General features: G+C 31.8%; 1 protein-coding gene across 1 annotated transcript; it reads left to right on the top strand.

Moving 5' to 3' along the window:
- Window positions 1-12,130: 12,130 nt before the first annotated feature.
- On the top strand, window positions 12,131-18,068 carry LOC118031730 (aromatic aminotransferase ISS1). The gene is made up of 9 exons (XM_035036228.2): window positions 12,131-12,479; window positions 12,849-12,896; window positions 13,595-13,723; window positions 14,103-14,162; window positions 14,382-14,538; window positions 15,504-15,610; window positions 15,726-15,784; window positions 17,134-17,242; window positions 17,469-18,068. The coding sequence occupies exons 1-9, from the start codon at window positions 12,417-12,419 to the stop codon at window positions 17,919-17,921; spliced, it is 1,185 nt and encodes a 394-aa protein (XP_034892119.1). The 5' UTR covers window positions 12,131-12,416; the 3' UTR covers window positions 17,922-18,068.
- Window positions 18,069-22,098: the final 4,030 nt, after the last annotated feature.

Here is a 22,098-nt window from a genome sequence, read left to right as displayed (position 1 = left end):
TAAAAAAAAAAAAAAAAAAAAAAAAAGAAATGGGCCGGACCCGGCCCATATCAGTGGGCTGGGCCAACCCGGCCCATTACCAAATGGGCTGGTTACTGTGCCTAAGCACAGTAACCAGCCTCCTTCAACTGCTGCAGAACGTGAATTAATTCACGTTCTGCATGAAAAAAAAAAGAAAGGAGCTGCTAAAGGAGAAGGAGACGGGGCAGCGGGAGGTTACCTGCGGTGGCGTCGAGGCGGTGCTGCTGGCGGCGTAGGCACGGTGGCGATGGTGGCGGAGGCACTGTGGCCGGCGGTTTTCCTTCTCTCTCTCTCCTCTGTGTTTTTTTTTCGTTTTCTTCTCTGCTTCTTCTTTTCTCTTCTCTGCCTTCTCTCCTCTCTTCTCTCGGTCTTCTCCCTTCTGTCCCTCTTTTTTTTCTTCTCTTCCTCCCTGTTTTTATAGCCAAAAACAGGGGGGGGCCGAATGGTGGGGCGGCCACTGTTGGCCGCCCCTCCACTATCCGTTCAATGGATAAAAAGGAGGCAAGTGGGCGTCGAATAGTAGGCGTCTTATTGCGCCAAACCCGGGAAAGAAGTTCGGCGAAAAGTGGAGAAGAAAAAATTCTTCTCCCCTGTTCTCTGCGTGCGCAGGGAAGAAGATGATGGTGCCGTTTCAAAACGGCACCGTTTTGGGTTTTCCTTTTTTTTTTTTTTTTTTTTTTTTAAACAGTGCATGAAACGGCGCCGTTTTGGTCAAAACGCGCCGTTTCATTTAAAAGGAAAAGGCGCCAAAACGCGTGATTCAAAGCAGGCCCTTAAGTTGTGCGCGTATTTCAATTTAGTCCTTGGTCTCGGATTTCTTCAATTAAGTCCCTAATTGGCCATCAAACTTCAATATTTATGCAATTAAGCCCCTGATTTGACCAAATTAACTTCCAAAAATTATAATTTGACCCCAGAATTTCAATTTCTTCCAATTAAAGCCCAAATTAACTCCAAAATCAATTTTTCTTGCAATTAAAAACTCCATAAATTCAATTAAACCTTCAATAAAATTAAATTGAGTTTATAAACTTCTAATTTTGCATTGTTCTTCCTCAAATTGAATTTTCTTTATCATCGGGGCTCTCATCAGTCAATGATATACTGTCAAAAATTAATTTTTGATTTTTGAACATCCTCAATCAATTTTTGAGCATTTTTAGGGCGCTCTGGCATTTTTTCACTGTTCTATTTTTTGATAATATATTTTTTTGAATTTTTTTTTGTATTTTATTATTTGTTATGTGGGGACCCAGAAATGGGTTACAACAGTTGCCCCCCTCTTTACAATGCTTACGGAGCAAAGATTTGTGCATAGTAAGTGTTGTAAAGATAAAAAAAAATTGGTCTTCCGAAACTGATCGTCTCAAAAAAATGATTGACCTAAAACTTCAACCGGACCCAAAGCCCTGTGTGTGGTTGGGCTAAACTGAGATTTCTTTCGCCAATTCCCTTTAACCCGAAACTTAAATATTATGTGTGTGTGGTTAAGATAGACTGAGATTCCTTTCGGCAATCCCCTCTAACCAGAACCAAAATCCTGTGTGTGGTTGGGATAGACTGAGATTCCTTTCGGCAATCCCCTCTAACCAGAACCAAAATCCTGTTTGGTTGGGATAGACTGAGATTCCTTTCGGCAATCCCCTCTAACCAGAACCAAAATCCTCTGTGTGGTTGGGATAGACTGAGATTTCTTTCGGCAATCCCCTCTAACCAGAACCAAAATCCTGTGTGTGGTTGGGATAGACTGAGATTCCTTTCGGCAATCCCCTCTAACCAGAACCAAAATCCTCTTTGCGGTTGGGATAGACTGAGATTGCTTTCGGCAATCCCCTCTAACTAGAAGCAAAATCTTGTGTGTGGTTGGGATAGACTGAGATTCCTTTCGGCAATCCCCTCTAACCAGAACCAAAAACCTGTGTGTTCAAACCCTTTGTTTTTGAAGAAAGATGGTATATTTTCACGGGCGAGCTGCCCAACACATACTTAAGGTGGTCTATTTTCAGGGGCGACCAGCCCACACACTTACGCTGACATTGGTCTATTTTCATGGGCGACCTGCCCAAACATAAAAGTAAAGAGTGGTCTCATTGTAATGGGTGACCTACCCAGATGGAAAAAATATGAAGAATTGGATGGCGAGGGCTTAAAGGCACACTCGAAAAGAGGTAGGGTTAGAAAAACGCACTACCAAAGGAGTTGAGGGCTCAAAGGCGCACTCAAAGGGAGGTAGGGTTAGAAAACGCACTACCCAAGGGATAACGGCTCAAAGGCGCACTCAAAATGGAGGTGAGGGCTCAAAGGCACACTCAAACGGAGGTGAGGGCTCAATGGCGCACTCAAACGGAGGTAGGGTTAGAAAACGCACTACCAAAGGGATGAGGGCTCAAAGGCGCGCTCAAAATGAAGGCGAGGGCTCAAAGGCGCACTCAAACGGAGGTAGGGTTAGAAAACGCACTACCAAAGGGATGAGGGCTCAAAGGCGCACTCAAAATGGAGGTGAGGGCTCAAAGGCGCACTCAAACGGAGGTGAGGGCTCAAAGGCACACTCAAACGGAGGTAGGGTTAGAAAACGCACTACCAAAGGGATGAGGGCTCAAAGGCGCACTCAAAATGGAGGTGAGGGCTCAAAGGCGCACTCAAAAGGCGGTGAGGGCTCAAAGGCGCACTCAAAGGGAGGTAAGGTTAGAAAACGCACTACCAAAGGGATGAGGGCTCAAAGGCGCGCTCAAAATGAAGGCGGGGGCTCAAAGGCGCACTCCAAAGGAGGTGAGGGCTCAAAGGCGCACTCCAAAGGAGGTGAGGGCTCAAAGGCGCACTCAAAAGGAAGTGAGGGCTCAAAGGCGCACTCCAAAGGAGGTGAGGGCTCAAAGGCGCACTCAAAAGGAGGTAGGGTTATAAAACGCACTACCCAAAAGTTGATGTTGAAACACAGATCTGTGAATGTTGTAAGAAAATGCATTATGATTGATATGCATGTATTCTTACCTGAGAAACATAGGCCCCCATTTCTTCATGGTGTCTTTTTTCTCTCAAAAGTTGTAATGTTGGTAGTAAACTTCGATGGCTTTTCCACGTTTGCTTACTCGGGTTACACATTGTGATCTTGACCTCTGGGAAGGGTTTGATGTCATCATACATCTTTGTCCTTCACCCTCTATCTCAAGAGTTACCAATTTTGCCCGACATTTTTCTTAGAACAGGAATCATGGAGTTAGCCCTACCATGTGTTGTTGATTGCCCCCCAGCTTGATCATGCCCCCCAAGTGTTCACTTGGGTTTAGTTTGAGGTGAGGATATGTGAAAGTAAGTTTGGGTTTTTTGTACAATGAAATGTTTTCATGTAAAATTTTTGGAACTTCCAAGTTATTCCAATCATAAAAAATCAGAAATGGGTTACAACAGTCACTAGGAACCCTAACTGGTCAACAGAGATTCTATGGCTTGGGATTGGTTACATAAAAGAGAAGATATTATCACCCCTTAAACGTTCTGCCTAAGGCAGACTGTATTGCTGTTTTTTATCTTAAATTGCTAAATTTTTATTGGTTTACGTTCTGACAATTTATTCACAATATTCCTGACTCTAGCGTCAGTGAATATTTAACTACGGATAATTCCAACTCTGGCGTTGGTAATTATTACGTAGTTAATAAAATAAATTTAGATTAATCTTTTTTATTTATGACTCTAACACTAGTGAATAAACTAGTAAATAAAAAATAAATTTATTTTTTATTACATGCACATATATATTTTTTTGCTAAATAAAAAAGAATAAAATATAACAAATAAAAATAATATAAACTCAAACCAATATTTTATTCCCGACTCTGGCGTTGGTGAATAAACCAGTAAATTCATATTATTTTTATTCATGCATACACATACTTTTCTATTTTTCTATTTCTCCTATTTTTATATATATTTTTATTATTTTTTTCTATTTTTTTATTATTTTTGGGGCTGGGTCCAGCTCAGCCCACATGGGCTAGGCTAGACCCAGCCAGCCCGGCCCAAGCCAGTGGCCCGGCTGGGCTGCAGGCACGCGTGGTTCAGACCACGCGTGCGCTGCATAGGGCGAAGGTAATTAAATTACCTTCGCCCCTGTTCTTTCTCTTTTAATCTAATGTGCATAAACGAAGATAAAAGGAAAGTCTTACCTGGCGATTCGAAGACGCAGGCGACAGCAACAATTCGAGCACTCCCGGAGAATTCTCTCTTCCTCCTCCTCTCAGTCTCTTCCCCTCTGTTCGTCTGCTGTTCCTTTTCTTTTTGTTTTTTCTCGGTTTTCTCAGTCCTCGTGATGAAGAACAAAGGACGTTGTTGGCTTCTCTTTTTGAATTTGGGTCCGGGTTTTTGCTCTGTACGTGGCTTGCGTTTTTTGCTCTGGTTTTCGGTCTGTGTTTCTCTGGTTTTTTTTTGCCGTCTGTGGTTGCTGAGAGATAGACAAAGACGATGATATATGTAGGTGTGGTGGCTGAAAAAAAAACTTCCCCCACCTCTGTTTCGTTCGTTCTACTTGATCTCTCTGTTTTTCCCCTGTGTTTTTTTGTGTGTCCCCTGTTTCTGGGCTCCTCCTCTGGTTTATTTGTATCAGTATCGTTTTTGGTTTTGGTTTCCTCTCTCTCTCTACAACTCTGCAACCAGCCCCTGCTCTTTGGTGCAGCTCGGTTTATATAGAAGTTGGTGGGTTGGTAACAGGTGGTAGGCTGAGGAACGGCTACCATTAAACGCTCATAACTGAGGCCAACGGACGACCATTACTGCTGCAACGTTCGGCCTCCTTTACTGTGGAAAACGGTTGCTGGTTTAAAGAAGAAGATGAACAGCGTAACGACGCCGTTTTGGAGACAACAGTGGCCATTTTTACTTTGACCCTCGAAGTTTCAAAAATTTTGTAATTAAGCCCCTGGTTTAAACGGTAATTAGCCCCCTGCATTTGCGCGCGTTTCAATGTAATCCTTGGATTTTAATTTCGCAATTTGGACCCCAATCGTTAATATTTTTTCAATTAAGTCCCTGATTTCATTAATTTATTTAAATCCAAGTCCAATTAAGTATCAAAACTTATCAATTCTCCAATTAAACCCTTAATTGGATTAATTAAATTAATTCCAAGCTTAATTAAGTCTCAAAACTTATCAATTCTCCAATTAAATCCTTGATTGGATGAATTAAATTAATTTCAAGCTTAATTAAGTCTCAAAACTTATTAATTTTCCAATTAAACCCTTGATTAGATGAATTAAATTAATTCCAAGCTTAATTAAGTCTAAAAATTTATCAATTCTTCAATTAAACCCTTAATTGGATTAAACAAATTAATTCCAAACTTAATTAAATTAATTCCAAAGTTTAATTAAACCCTAAAACTTCCAATCATGTTGCCCTTAACCCAAATTTTAATTCATTCTTTATTTATTTCATTTTACTTGTTTTTTTCATCATCATTATTATTATTTTTTATCATCATTTTTATTGTTTTTTAGTAAATAAAATAATAATAATAATAATTAAAATAAAAATGGTCAAAATTGGGTTATGACAAAGATTACCATTATAGGAACAAAATCCACCTAAAGATGCCTTATATTCTCCACCTTTATTACTTTTTACTACCTTTATCTTTTTATTTTAAGTTGATTTTAAAAGTAATTCTTGTAATGTTTAAACATTTCAAGAATGTCATCTTTTCTTTTTAGCAAATAAGTATAACAATACTTTATGCAATCATCTATAAAACTATTATAATATTTTTCTCACCTCTAGTTCGTATCAATGTTTAATCTCCAATATTATTGTGAATTAAATCTAGATGTTCATTACTTCTTTTAATTGTTCGAAAACAAGTCTTTGTAAATTTCACATCTACACAAACTTCACACTTGTGATTTTTCTCAAAAACCATAATAGATAATAATTCAATATTAAATATTTTTTGTATAAAATTATAATTCACATGTCCCAACCTATCATGCCAAGTATCGCAAGACTCAAGAGAGTTAAAAAAGAAGAAGAAGACATTATTGTTGTTGTTGTTGATAATCTCATTCTTGGTTACAATGATTATTACATTTATTTTGAAGAAGTTATCACATAAATACCTCTTTTGAGTAAACATCACTTTTAGTAAGTATAAATTTATCACTTTCAAATACTAATTTGAAATTATTTTTGTTTAACAATGAGTGAGACACTGATTTTTTTTTCTACTGTTAACAATATAAAGCATATTGTTGAAGGTGAGAAACTTTCAAAAACTCATCTCTTATAGGGATATGCATTGTATGACCTTTCTAATGCACCTTTAAGATAGAAAAATTCTTCATATACAATTATTCACCATATACTTCTTTATAAATGGAGAACATTCTTTTCTTATCACATACATATCTTATAACACCAATATGAACCCATCACTATTTACAATTATTAATCAAGTTGACTTTGAAGATGATTATAGATAAGCTCATTTTTTACACTTCATTTGAGAGGTTATCAACCTAAGTGATATTGGCTTTAACATATATTTCTCTCTTAAGGTTATCTTAAGGCTATTTATTCTTGTTGGCAATTTACCATTAAATGTTTTGGCAGTGTCTTTTTCCTTCACATCAAGCTTATTTATTTTAATTGTTCTTTGCCATTTGTTTAACAATGTTTGCTTTAAGGGCTACAAATAAAGAGTTAGGCTCTCATTTTGAATAACTTACTATCCTCTTCTAACCTTAACTCGAGAATGAGATCTTCAATTCCTATCTTATTTTGCTTAAGTTTAAGATAGTTCTTGAAGTCTTTTCAAAATAATGGTAATTTATCAATAATAATAACCACTGGAAAAGATTCATTCAGAACCATTCCTTCATCATAAATGTCGTGCAATGTGAATTGAAACTTCACTAACTATGAATCGACCATTATAGTTCTTGAGCTTGAATCATTATAGTTCTTGACTCGACCATCTTAAAGTTAAGAACTTCACTAACTATGAACTTTTTCATATCAGCTTTTAAGTTCCAATAGAGCCTTTTACTTTTAATCTAAAGCTTTCCATAGAGCATTTGCATTATTGATTGAATTGTACACATTATATAGTGTGTTATCCAAACCATTCAAAATATAATTCTTGCACACATAATAATTGTACATTTATGCATCTATAACTACAATAATAATGGGATTATATTTATCATATGACTGCTTTGATGCATCTCTAGTAAAAAAACTTTTATTAGAAAGAACAATATTTTATTGTTGGCATTTTCAGTTTAAATCATTGAACATTTTGGGTTTTTCATCATGCACTATAGATGGTGATGATGAAACCTTTTCTATCAAAGTAGTACGTGTAGTAATAATATTTTTTGAAGCAATATTGGTTATAATCATTATTTATTTGGTAAAAGACATTATGATTTTTTTTTCTATAATAATAGCCAAATATAAATTTTGACTTAAAACATGCAAATAAAACAAGTACCAAGATTATACTATAAAATTTATAAATTAAATAAATAATTTATTTTAGTCTTAAGATTGCTAAGAAAATTTACAATAAAACTATGTGGTTCAATTTTTATATGAGCATAATATATTGCATACAAGTTATGATCAAAATCATATTAAAAATATAATAAAATTAATTATTCTAGCATGCTCATACACTAAATATAAAAGAACTAAAATAGGTTGCATAAAATATAATAAAAAAGTAAATATGTTTTTACTTATTTATTGAGACAAAGAAATATAAGTATTGTTGTTAAGAATTCAACCATTTTTCTTTAAAATTAAATTGTGGTGCAAACAATCTTTATATAATTAGTCTCTTAGAATTTCAATCACTTTACTTTAAAAAGTTCCGCTCCTTTCCAAAGTCTACAAGATAACAAAACTAACTTGATTTTCTCTCTACAAAACAAGATCTTATAGCTATAGATATTGAAAGTAAAAAAAGTATATATATATATATATAAAAGAACTAAAAAACACACAACTATAATACAAGAATACACAATTAGAAAGAAAAAAAAACTTGAAAAAATACAAAAAAATACTTATTTGATTCTTATTATCCTAGACAATCTTTATTTATATATGAACTATGGCAACTATGGTTGGTTTTGAATTTAAAGAATCAATTATAGAATTTTAATCAATTAAAAAAATATTTGAGACTTTAATACAAACATTTAGAATTTTACATTGTCAATGAATTAAATAAAAGAAATTGATTGAACATATTCAATGAATCTAAACATGTATTATTTATGGATCCAAAAAACACAATTCTTTTAGACCAAAATATTAAGTTACAATAAACTTCAACACATAATCAAAATAAGCTTATGTCATGTTGAGCGAATGTATATGACTTAAGCTCAAAGTCTACTTAGCCTAAAACTTCTTTCTTCTAAAAGATTTAGTGTATTAGAAGTTTAATTTTAACTTTTCAACTTCTAATTATATAAACCAATGGATGTTAATGTTTTTACTTGAAAGATAATTTTTAACAAACTCTTGACCAAAATCAGGGTACTTTGTTTGGAGAATAATTTTTAATAAAATTATGAGTGTATTTAATCTAGTATAAAAATGCATATTAACAATGTATTAAAACTATTTTTTTAACGATTTTATTATAATATGAAAAACAAATTTAAATAAAAAAAAAATATGCCTTTATAATTTTTATGTGACTATATATATATATATATATATATAAAAGAATAATTAATTTGAAAAAAAAACTATATAAATCATTTTTAATAAAACAAATAGAAAAGGAGATATTTTATTTTTGTTGAATATTCATGATGAATTTTTTAAAACAATTATATATAAGTTATTTTATAATTATTCATAAATTAAATATTCATACTACCATTTATTTGAAAATCCTGGCAGATGATTTTTAAAATGTAATTTTAAAAATTTTGTTTAAAGAGAATTTTATTATAAAATATAAAAAATTAATCAATGAATAAATATATGTAAAGTGCTAAAAGAATCCAGCATAGACACTCTTATTTTTTTTTTTAATTAAACAGATAACATGCCATCTGTTTAATTATGTTAAATGAACGGATGACATGTTATCTACTTTAACATATGATGTGTCTTTTCTTGCAACAAACATCCTACAATAAACTAGTTAAATTAAATTAACCTGCAATTTAGGTCATGGTTCTAGTTAGTTTTATTAACCTAGCTTTTTTAAATTAATTTTCATTTAATTAAATGTTTATAAAAATAAGCACTTGCATGGAAGACAACAAATAAAATTATTGAGGAGAAATGCATTTTTTTTCAATCTAAACTTAATTTTCTTATTAATGCATCTCTTTATTGTTTCAATGAAAGCATGTTTTTTTTTTTAAAAAAAAAAAACTATAAGCATTAGTTAATAAATTAAAACCTATCAGGATCACAAAAGCAAGGTTTTTTTTTTTTAATCAAAATAATATTTTCATATTTTGTATTTTAATAAAGGGGAAAAATTAATAAATATAATAAAATCATGTCAAAAATCTATTAAAATTTAAAGAACATAAATCTTACTTTTATTGAATATCAACAATCAATTTGTTTTTGGCATATTAGGCACATAATAAATGGAAAGAAAATTCTTTACATTCTTATAAAACCTATAATATTATTTTAGAACCATAATAAAATTAAATAATAATGTAAATATCATGTCAAGTTGTTCAATCAAAATCTAAAAACAAATTCTTGGAAAAAAAAACTATAGAAAAGAGCCGGGTGTCAGGGTCAAACAGATAAGGTTTATGTGTTTTGTCCAATAAAAAAAAGGCCTTGCACTTTTAGGCTTGTAAAGTTAGGCCAGTGCACTTGACTTTTTTTTTTGTTTTTTTCTCAAGGTTGAATGACATGTCATCCATTATTTTGTTTTATTTTATAAATAATAAAGTAGACATTGTGTCATGTGTCTACCCATAATAAGAGGTGGCTTGAAAATCGAGCGGAGGTGTTTTGGAATAAAAAAATATTTTTAATCTATTTTCATCTATGAATAATTTTAGAATCTTAATAAACTAATTTCTCAACTTAAAACATCTCTAAATCGGTTCAGAAATACAAAATTAAATAAAAAACTTAATCTTGATTTAATTTTTTCAATAATATAAAAGCTCAAAAACACTTTAAAGACACTCCTCTCGTTAAGAGCAATATATTGACACCAAATTTGCCTTTTTTGCTCACAAAATCTTCCCAACCAATCGCATTTTTTCTCCTCTTTTGTTTTTTAATGACTTTCTCTTTTTCTTCAAACTCAGAGATTGAAATATGAATAAAATGAGATTTTGAACCTAAAGATGAAATTTTCAAACTAAAAGGATAAAAAATAAAAAAAAAAAACTAAAATTTTTGAAGGCCAAGATTTCACCTCCTGAATAGTTTGAAAAAATACCCATCCATTTTTGTCTAGTAGTCAAATTTGGTCCCCTTATTTTAATTTCTTGTAAGAAATAAAACCAAATTCTTTTTTTACAAAATTGAGCACTAACACAACATCAGGATTTGTTTTGACACCACGATAAACCCTTGGTAAGCCAATTGAAACAAATTATCATGCCTAATCTCTAATCAATATAATACTAAATGATGAAATTGAAAGAAAAAAATAACTGAAACATAAAATACTTTGAATACCAAAAAAATCAAATAAAAATTATTACAATTCAGGGTGTTTCCCCTCACAATCTACAATGAAAGACTGATTTTTTAGGGTTTTTTTTTCACAATTTTAATTATGATCAAATGTTTGGTGAAGGAGTTCCTTGTTTTTGTAGCAGTATCCCAAACAATTTTTTTTTGTTTAAAAGAAGTATCAACCATGTATTGGAGTTTTTTTCTCAATATCGTGAGAATCTCATTAAAATCTAGATTAAGCAAATCATGTTGATGAGCTTGTTTGGTAGTGTAATGTGGTTGCTTTTTAAATAACTTTTCATGTCAAAATACATGTCAATGATTTTTTTATTTTTAAAAAATTATTTTTGACATCAGTACATCAAAATAATTTAAAAACACTAAAAATATATTAATTTGAAGTTAATAAAAAAATAAAAAAAATTTAAATTTTTTCAAAAATATTTTTGAAACGCTAAAACAAATAGCCCAATCATAAGCCAAGTGACATGAAAATGATAAAATTAAACTAAAAACAGTATTGTGGATACACAGTAGTTTTTGTTACAGGAATTGTACTATTTTTGTAGTTTCTTTTATATTTAACTAATAAATAAATAAAATAATTAACCATTCATCCAAGCCGAGAGAGAATCTGCTGCTTTTCTTCCCTTCATACAACACAAAATCCAAGAAGTTTCCTTGTCTTTTTGGCAAGGCATAACCATTCACCCAAGCCGAGAAAGAATCTGCTCCTCTTCTTCCCTTCAGACAATACAAAATCCAAGAAAGTTTCCTTGTCTTTTTCGCAAGGCTCTGATTTCATTGCACCCAAAATCTTTCACTCCACTCCACACATTTTTTTATACTTTTTTGTTTCCCTTTTATTCGTAACTCTCCTTCACTTTCTCATTTTTACTCTCTCAAATCAAATACCTGAAATTCAATTCCCAACAAAAAAGAAGAAGAATAGAACATCATCCAAATCCTTCTCTCGTCTCTATTTTTTATTTATCATTAATTCCCTTAATTGTATCCTTTAAATTTGAATTTCTTAAAAAATAAATCTCAGGGAATTATTTTACAGGCACGTTTATAGATCCTCTGTTCTTGTTAATTGTAACCTGGGAAAAAAAATAATTTTTAATGAATTGACAGTTCAGGCGTAGTTGTCCCAGATTCCTGGCTCCACACACACACACACACACACACTAAAATACGAATAACATAGAGATTGTGATAAGTCCAAATCTGGGTATTTTATACTTAAAAGTAGAAAACTTGTTTTTAACGGACCGTAAATGCTGGGTTTTGGCTGGCTGTGGAGTATACTGATTTTTGTCAACGTTTAAAGTGGTAAGAGGAAAAAAAAATTACTTGGCCCAAAAAGCGTTAATGCTTTTTGGCAGTTAGTCGTGGAGTATTATTCTACAAGAGTACAAACTACGAAGACTCGTGTAGTAGAGGTGATGGCGTCTTTTGTGTTAGATAATAGTTGGGGTTGTTGGAGCGTGCCTAACTCATCTTCATAACCCAATCTTTTCTTTTTCTACCTCTTAAAAGCAAAACCCATCTTTCTCCCTTGGCCATTTTATAAGAAAAACGTTGACAAATTTGGGAGTGTTAGAGGGATTTTGGGTTGGTGGTTGTAGGAGAATTGCGCTGAATCAGAGTTCATTTGTGGGATTTTTGTAAGATATTCTTGACTGGTTCTGGTCTGAAAGGGAAAAGGAGAGATGGGTTCCTATGTAAAGCTTGCTAAGAGAGCTGTTGAGACTGAAATGCCTATCATGGTTCAGGTATTGATTTACTACAATCTCTTTTGGATTTCTGGGTTCCTTTGGTTCTTGTCAAAACACAAAGATAATTACCTATGTGATTCTGTCTGGTTATAAGTATGCACACCAGCACATACATGTTGATTTTGCATATGAGTATGTGTTGTTTGTTGGGATTTTATAGCGTGTGCGAGAGAGAGAGCTTCATGGAGAGAGTGGGGATTTATTTATGCTATGGACACAAACGTCGGTTATGTATATATGCGTGCTAATGGTGGTTTGGGTAAATTATTTTGTTGGTGTTATATAGAAAGAAAGAGTGAAAACCTTGATGGTGCAAGTGGGGAGATTATACCTTATGCATAGATTTTCACGTTATATGTTTTGCAGATACAGGAATTGGTCCGAGGAGCGAAAAATGCTGTGTCCTTGGCCCAGGTCTGAGTTTCCCTTTCCTCATGTTTCTCTATGCTGCTTTTTTTACACTGTGTAAAGGTATTGAAATAGGAGAAATGGTCAAATTTTGGTTTTTGATGCTAGATTGCCACATTGTTTTTGTTTCTGTCTCTTAAGTGTTGTATAAATGTAGGTATCGAGAATCGGGTTTCTTCTTCAAGGAAGAGCTTGTTTAGTGCAGATTTTAAGGACTTTTCTGTATTTTAAACAGTAGAGCGAAGATTATGCATAAATTTGTTTGACAATGCATCTAGGAAGACTTTTCTCCTACAAAATATAGGACTAAAAAATCCGATCTCATACTATGAAGTGAAATCATGACTCTTGGAATACCACTTTGTAAAAGTTCTCAATCACATGCAGCATTATTGGATAGTCAAACTCAAAGCCTTTTGATATGCTATGTGCTCTGTATTCTTCATGTGCTCGGCATAGATTGCATAGTCAAATTCTTTTTGCCAAATTGCTTGGAAGGCAGTTTCACATTTAGAAATGTGTATCAATGATGTATATTTAACTTTAATTTAAATCTATATGTTCATCAACTAAATTGTGCTACTTTTACTTGTTTGTGCCTTCATCATTAATAAGGACTAAATATAAATGTTTTTTCTTCCCATCATTGCATTAGATACAGAAAAAGTTTTTGGTGATCAATTCATTTGTTTCATGTGGTACAGGGAGTAGTTTATTGGCAACCACCCAAACAAGCATTGAATAAGGTGAAAGAACTTGTATGGGAGCCTTCAATTAGCCGTTATGGAGCTGATGAAGGTATTCCTGAACTTAGGGAGGCATTGACACAGAAGGTATATAATTCAGAACATTCAGCTTGTTTCCAACTGGATGATTTATGTTATGGTTCTGGTCATTGGCATCTGAAAGGCAGGCAGAGTTCATTTGATTCTCCCAGTGCTGCATTTCAACTGTTTATACTTTCTCTATCACTTTCTCTATTTGATTCATTGTAATTATTAGATATGTAATTGTTTTTGTTATATGGTCATTTTTATCTGTTATCCCTTCTCTATCACTTTTGCAACTTTACTTAATTGACTTTGCAGTGGAATCGTTTTCTTAGTTGGACACTTGTATTTCTGTAGTCATAATAATCTTACCAAAACTTACACGCCCTTCTATTGGAAATTTGTTAACACATTATCCATTCTTTTGCTCTTTGCTTTGCAGTTGCAAAAGGAAAATAAGTTGGTGAAATCTTCAGTCATGGTTACTGCAGGTGCAAATCAGGTGTTTCCAACTATGACATTCTTAAATATACGTTACTCATTCCCAAAAACATTTAGGTTTAGGAGAAGAGGACAAAGTTAAAGATGTCAATAAAACTTTATTTTCTAGTCTACTATTTAATTGACTTGTAGAAAATAGTTGTTCTTTCTGTTCCATGGCAAGCTGTCTCAGTTCACAAATGTTCAAGAATATGAATTATTTTTACCTTCTCAATTGCAGGCATTTGTTAATCTTGTTCTTGCATTATGTGACGCTGGGGATTCTGTGGTTATGTTTGCTCCATACTATTTCAATGCATACATGTCTTTCCAGATGACTGGTGTCACTAATATACTGGTGGGTCCTGGCAACCCAGAGACGCTTCATCCCGATGCAGGTGAAGTTCTGTAAACTCTCATTGCATAGAGCCTGACTTTTTGGGATAGTAACATAGAGCTCTTGTTTTAATGGTGAACTTGGGTATTTTATGTTAGAAATATTTGTCACTCATTGGAAAGGTGCTTCATAGTATCCTGTTACACTTCTGTAATTAAGAAGTAATGTTTATCACTTTTGGAGTTGAGCTTCAAGGAGGTGTGATTTGTTGTGACCGTAGGTACTGATTGATGTCTGCTCTTGAAGTCTATAGCAGTTCCCATCAAGTTTTACAAATGATTTTCCTTGCTTGCGTTTTCATTATGAAAAATTTGAGTTGTGATTATGAAAATTTAAAACCAGCTATTACATTTGTGAAACTTCAGTGTGATGCATGTTTCCTTATCTTTCTAATCCGCGTGAATCATTTCAAGATTCTGGCTATATTACCGTGCCAATACTCAACATTATGACATGAAACCACAAAATTCCACATGGGAGTTATTGAACATTAGTTTGGGTGTAGAAATCTCTCTATCTATACATAGTTTTTTGAGGGTGTGCTTACCCTGTTTTAAAGGGCGTTTTAGAATTTTGAAGTGCGTTAAAGTCCTGTCATTCAGTATTAATGTTTTAGACATATTTCAGTCAGAATGCTAAAGATACATGGATTGTGCACCTCACCTGTTATATATTTCAAACAAAATTTAAGCATGCCTAAGTTTTAAGCTGTGGTAATGTTCAGTTTTTACTCCATTTCATATGTTTCTTGATTGTCATTGTCAAGTAATACATGTCCTAGAGGAAAAGTATGTCAATGGCAGCTGACAATATTAGAGTATTTGAGAAAGAAATATATGAAATTGATGTGCATTTACAGAAAAGTCGTGAGTAAGCACCTCTCTCTCTCTCTCTCTCTCTCTCTCTCACACACACACACACACAGCATGTTGGGTGGTCATTCATCGGCATTTCTTTGAATTTCAGACTGGTTAGAGAAAACATTATCAGAAGCAAAACCTGTTCCAAAGGTTGTCACAGTTGTCAACCCCGGTAACCCAAGTGGGACCTACATTCCAGATCCCCTTCTTAAGGTTCTCTCTCTCTGGAAGATGATCTTGATCATGCGTTGAGAATACTTTTTCTTAATCCTGTTGCTTTTAAATTGTTCAAATTATCGCTAAGTAGGGCCTTTTTTGTTTTGAGTAGAGAATTTCAGATCTATGCAGAGAAGCTGGATCCTGGCTTATTGTAGATAATACATATGAGTAAGTCTTTTCTGTTTTCATCAATGCTTTTTGATTTGATTTAAAGGTGATTTTTGTCAATGTTTTTGTTGTGCTTGAATATATCTGAATGAAAGTTAGTCAGAGGAAGTTTCTGAATTCCTAATTAGTATTGAATTTCTTAGAAACATGATTATTATATTTTCTTTGAGAAATGGTGCGTAATACAGCTTATCGGCACACTTTGTTTGTATGTTTGTTGGTTTCCAACTAGAAGAAAAGTGTAGGAAATAGGAATAGCAATAACCTGGTAATTGACTGATGAAGTTTTCAACATTTCATACTTACTGACTGGAGAATATTGATCTTCTCTGAAATGTTCTTCAGAAGTCCATATTTTCTACTTATTATGCCAGGAAAAAAGCACCGGTGTGCTTTTTAGTCCCTCTCTCATCAATTTAACCTGGCCTGTGTTTAGCATTTGGAAGGATGGACTGGTGTAGAAGAGTGTGTTCCCTTCAACTAGTAAGGAGACTTGTGGAAACTGTATGTTTCGATACTTCCAATTGTAGGAAAAAAAGAAAAAACAAGAGGATGAAAACTTGGTGAGAGGAGGAATACCCAAATGACACTTTAAGTTAAAATGGGGAAGGATGGAAAATCTTGAAAGCAATTAAGACTTTGAATTTTGGGTGACCTCATCAGTGGAAAGAACTAGACATCAAAGATTGCAACTGTAAATTTCATGTCATGCTGCATGCTCTTGCCCAAGGAAATCCATTTTAAATTTCTTCTTTACAGTTGCAATTGGTTCAGTTTTTATTTCCTTATTGATACATTAATTTTTTTGGGAAAATCTATTTTTTCTATTCTTTTTATAGTTTTTTCTTCTGATTTGAAAGGACAATATTACCAGGGTTTTCTAGTTTTTCTTTTTATATATATTTATACAAAGGGTCATAATAGTTTTATGACAAGTGAGACAAAAATGAATAAAATAAAGTATTGTGAAAGTCTACCCATGGTTATGATGTTTGACTCCTAACAAATCCCGTTACCCTCTCCTCTGTCACTATATATAGTTGTCTGCAATGATATATGGTATCCTACTTTTACCTTGCAACCTGCTCAGCTAATGGATCGTGGTGTGGTTTTATAATCTAATGTAGATGTGAAGCATGTAAGCTTGAATTCCTCGTGTATAGGCCTCCACAAAACACTGTCAACTATATTTGTTGGTATCATGTAATCATATAATGTTATACACTGTTTAGAAGCAGTCCAAAATTGATGTGAGATTCTGCACTTCCGAATCGAAGTTATCGTCTTTGTTTACCTGTGCTAAGAAGTTTACGGTACCATTTATGAATGTCGACGGCTTTTCCTTGTAGGTATTTTATGTATGATGGTCTAAAACACTCGTGTATAGAAGGAGATCACGTCGTCAACATCTTTTCCTTCTCGAAAGCATATGGAATGATGGGATGGCGAGTTGGATATGTAAGTAACGCCCAGTATCTCTCGCTGTTATCAATTAGGAATTGTTGTACAATAGTATTATCATTGTATAAAAACTCTGAAAATCTTGTGTTCTTATAAATGAAGTTTTGTTTTTCCTTTCCATGACTCTAGTTTTTGTGAAAATTGGAGTATTACCAGATGCTTTTTTTTTTTTGTCACGAAAAAGACAACGGTGCCAGCTAAATCATGTAATGGCTGCATGCAGATAGCATATCCATCAGGAGTGGAAGGCTTTCAAACTCAACTTCTTAAAATTCAGGACAACATACCAATCTGTGCTTCAATACTGTCACAGCACCTTGCTCTCTATTCCTTAGAAATGGGACCTGAATGGGTGACCGAGCAAGTGAAAGATCTCGTCAAGAACAGGGATGTAATTCTGGAAGCTCTCTCCCCTCTGGGCGAAGGTGCTGTGAAAGGTGGAGAAGGAGCAATTTACCTATGGGCAAAGCTTCCAGAGCAATACGTGGATGATGATAAAGTTGTTCGCTGGCTAGCTACAAGGCATGGTGTCGTTGTGATTCCAGGAGGCGCGTGTGGCTGTCCCGGGCATCTTAGGATCTCATTTGGAGGCTTGACGGAGAATGACTGTAAAGCTGCAGCCGAGAGACTAAGGAGAGGACTGGAAGATTTGGTAAGCAATGGGATTGTGGAGTGACACTCCGCCCCTTTCTTCTCTAAATACATTAAAAAATGATAATTCAATATGAGAATTTTTAATCAAGAATTGAAAAGGTTATGTTATGTTGAATTGAAAACTATATGATAATAAAAAGAGTTCACTACAAAGAGCTGTTTATCTTTATTGCAAGGAGCAAAAATACAACATATGTAAGTATTTTTATCTAATGTCTCGGTCAAAAGGTGCTCTTATGAACTTTTTTTATTTAGTTATATCTCAATAAAAATAGATTTTAAAAGGAAAATAATGCTTTAAATCCCATAAAAAAAATAGTTTAAATTCTCTACTCTTATTAATGCAATTTGTTTTTTGGAAAAAAACATGTGTGTGTGTGTTTTATTGCACAAAAAATGAAGGCAATTAATGTTTTAAAATTAAAAAAAAAAAATGTATCTTTTAATGAAAACTCCTTTCTGTATTTACTCAAAAAACAATTTTTTTTTTTATCTTTTAAACAAAGTCTTACATAAAAAAAACAATTAAATAAGAAACTTTTTGAAAAGTATGGTACTATTGCATCGTGTTCTCAAAAAAATTTAAATTATTTTTTATTAAAAAATTAATTTTTTTTTATTTTCAATTTTTTTAATATATTGATTTTTAAAAATAATTTTTAAAAATTAAAATAAATATTATTTTAATACATTTCAATATAAAAAATATTTTAAAATCAACACAACTACATTCCAAACAGTTTATAAAAAAAAGTTATATATGTGCGGGCTAGAAGAATGGATGTGCATTCTTGACCCATAATTATAAATTCAAGAGCACTTGTAACTTTTTTCAGTCACCAAAAGTTGATGGTAACCAATTTTCAACCCTGAAAACCAAGATTTCAACCATTTTCACCCAAAAACATAAATAGAATCTATGAACCTCTAAAACCCATTTATAATAACAAAACACATTATTAATCAATTTAAAATGTAAAAATCACAGCTTTTTTTTCTTAAAAAAAAAATAAATTAAAAATTTGATCTTTTTTTCCAGTATCATCAAGGAATAAAAAACACCTCCATTAAATTATACTCTAAAAGTTAGATTTTTAGACATCAAAATCAAATTTATTAGTGTCTAAAATTTGACTCCCCATGAGCTTTATCTCTCCTTGAACTTTTCAACAATTTTTTTCTTTTTTTTTTTTCAACTGTTAAAAACTTAAACGTGATAAAAATAAAGTTAATGATCAAAATATGATAACTTCAAAGAATATTGATAAAAAATATAAACTCAAGAGATCAAATATAACTTTTGTGTAAAAAAAGTCATATTTTTTATGTCAATTTTGATTCTTAATTTCTTAATTTTTTTTAAGCTAAAATTTTATTTTCTGAAATTTATCATTAATTTAATACTGAAACATTATACAACACTTTAGGCAAGTGAGAGAAATTAGTTCAAAACAAATTTTTGCACATAAAACCATAAAAATTTAACTTCAAATGATAAAATTAAATAAAAAAAAAGTCTAGTGATTGAATTTTAAATTGTGAAAACTATTCATACCAAAATATAGAAAATTAGCAAAAATAGACACTAAACGAACAATGAATATGAGACTGTGAAAAATGGTTCACACTAAAACCCCAATTTAATTTAGTTAATGACTAGATTATTCACCCGTGCTACATTTTTTGAATTAATATTTTTTAGCAAAATTAAAAGTGTAGCCATTATCAATGTATTTTTTGTATTAGGAATTTTTTTTTATTGTCAGTCAAAATTATTTTTATCTTGATATACAAAACTATTGTGGAGGACTGGAAAAAAAAAAAAAAAGAACAAAATAACATTGACAATGGCTACACTTTATAAAATAAAATTACAAAATTCATGGAAAAAACAAAAGATCAAATAGTTTTTAATCAAACATCAAGAAAAAATGCAGCAATTGAAAAAAATCTTAAGAACAAAATACTCATGAAGAGTTGTACAAAAGAGAGCTCATAATTAAAGGTTATGATTTCATAAAAAAAAAATATTGAAACTTCTATGGTATTAAAAAACAATCAAATTATTTTTTACGTCAATTTATTTGAATTAATCAAAGTGTAAAATGCAAGAAAAAAAAAAGGCATACCAGTATGCTTGCACATTTGACCTATTAAAAAGAGATTTGCCTACCAAATAGGCTTCTTAATTTATTTATTTTTATAATAAAAAAAAGATAAAATGTCACTCACTCTTTATTTATTTTTCAAAATAAATAACTTAGACGATGTGTTATTTACTTGCCAAGTTTTCAGTGAATGGAGAGTTGTCAAGAAATCAAGGCAATGATATTTTATGCATAAAAAATTAATTTTCAACCTATTAATGACCCAAAACATCTAAAAAGTGTTGATAAATCTATTTATGGACTTCAAATAAACCTAAAAATAGTGGTAAAATAATCCAAAATAACAAATAACTTCCTTAGTGAAACTTTTCTTATTGAATGGAACCAGTTGACACAGATGTTTTAATTGGAATCTGATTCTCTCTCTCATTTTTCTTTTAAGTTAAAGAATGAAAAAAAAAAAAAAAAATTTGAACCGAATGTTTTAAAAAAAGGTTTTGGTGATAAAGATCGAAGGTGGAGAAGGAAAGATAAACTGGTGGAATCGTGGCAAAAACTTGGAAGTGATGTTCCAATCCAATAGAAATATTGAAGAAGTAAAGGAAGCATCATGAGGACCGATGATAAGAGATATTTCATGTTCTTCAACTCATTCCTTCGCGTCAAGAAATTGCTTAGTGATTGAATTCAAAGTTGAATTTGAAACATTTGAATGGCTAAAATAACCTTCTTTTTTTTTTTTTTTTTTTTTTAGTAATTTTTAAGGAAGAAAATGCAAAGCAAAAGAGAAGAAAAGCTAGGGGAGGGGAGGGGAAGGTTGCTCATATGATGACCACTAGAGACTTACATGATCGTTAACTTCAGGGCCCGTGAGATTAGTCGAGGTGCGAGCAAGCTGACTTGGACACCTACGTTAAACTTAAAAAAAAAAAAAACCAAACAAATTATTGAAAAATAATGTTAATGACAAACCAACACATCATCCACCTCTATTATTATTTTTTTAATAACGCTGAAGATGTGTCATATTCCCGCAATCATTTTTCATCACCATAGTTTGCTCCAATGATAAAAAAAATATAGAGTTTAAGTTTTTGGACCTCAAAACTCCATTTCTAACCACAAAGCAGATTTCAAGTGAACAAAAAATTCAAAATCAAATAAAATTGAAAATGTTTTTGAGTCTTGATCTACCTTATCTTGAATAATTGTTGGCAAAGATAACCTTTACTAAATTTTCCTTTAAAAGAAGAACTCAACACCAAAATCATGCTATTTTGTGGCCATAATTTGATTACCCGAGAGCTTTCTCTCACCTCTTTTATTTTCATTAACTTTCTTTTTTATTTTTTTTTCATGCCAAAACCCTACTCTCTTTCCCGTCTCTTCTTTTAGCCATAACTTTTTCGACCAAAAGCTTTGGCCAAAAAATAGCTGAAGTGGAAAAGAGTACTGGCAAGAGGAGTTCAAGTTATGTATACAAGTTAAAACTAATATTTATGCAATTGTCAAGAATTTATTTCAAAGTTGAAACTTCTTATTGGATGATTTGTTTAATGATATCCTTAGAGTTATTAGAACTAAGGATTATAATATCTTTATGAATTAATTAACATTGTCAAAATTATATTAGACACTAACATGTCAATTTAATAATATGATTTGTGTTCATTTAGTATTTATTTTATTAAATTATTAGATTTTTTATTGGAATATTTTTTGAATTTTGTTTCTCAACTTCCAATGAAAAGACTAATTTGATTGAGATTGCTTTAACAAGTATTTTTTTTAATTTATTTTTTCTCAACAAATATTTAACAAATAATTAATATGAGACACATTTATTTATATCTTCTTTAAAATTTTTATATTTTATATAATTTTAAATAAATATAAGAGTCCTTATAATATAAAAAAAGTTTCTTGTAATAAAAAGAAATGAATTTTAAATTAAGAGCAAAATAATCAAGATTGCTAATTCAATTTATTTTTTATATGTGCTTTAAATTTTAAATAATATAATTTAATTCAATTATACTTGTTTATTATTTTATCTCAAATATAAAATAATTACAATAAATTATTAATTGA

This window comes from Populus alba, chromosome 1 (assembly GCF_005239225.2).
Source record: "Populus alba chromosome 1, ASM523922v2, whole genome shotgun sequence".
Taxonomy (NCBI): domain Eukaryota; kingdom Viridiplantae; phylum Streptophyta; class Magnoliopsida; order Malpighiales; family Salicaceae; genus Populus; species Populus alba.
The sequence above is the reverse complement of the archived record's forward strand: the minus strand, read 5'-3'. Positions and strand labels throughout refer to the sequence as shown.

Excerpts from the sequence above, each read along its gene's own strand:
- LOC118031730 (XM_035036228.2), top strand. The coding sequence starts at position 12,417 with ATGGGTTCCTATGTAAAGCTTGCTAAGAGAGCTGTTGAGACTGAAATG. Across the intron at positions 14,539-15,503 it reads GACGCTTCATCCCGATGCAG|ACTGGTTAGAGAAAACATTA; the intron begins GTGAAGTTCTGT and ends TTTGAATTTCAG. Across the intron at positions 15,785-17,133 it reads ATTGTAGATAATACATATGA|GTATTTTATGTATGATGGTC; the intron begins GTAAGTCTTTTC and ends TTTTCCTTGTAG.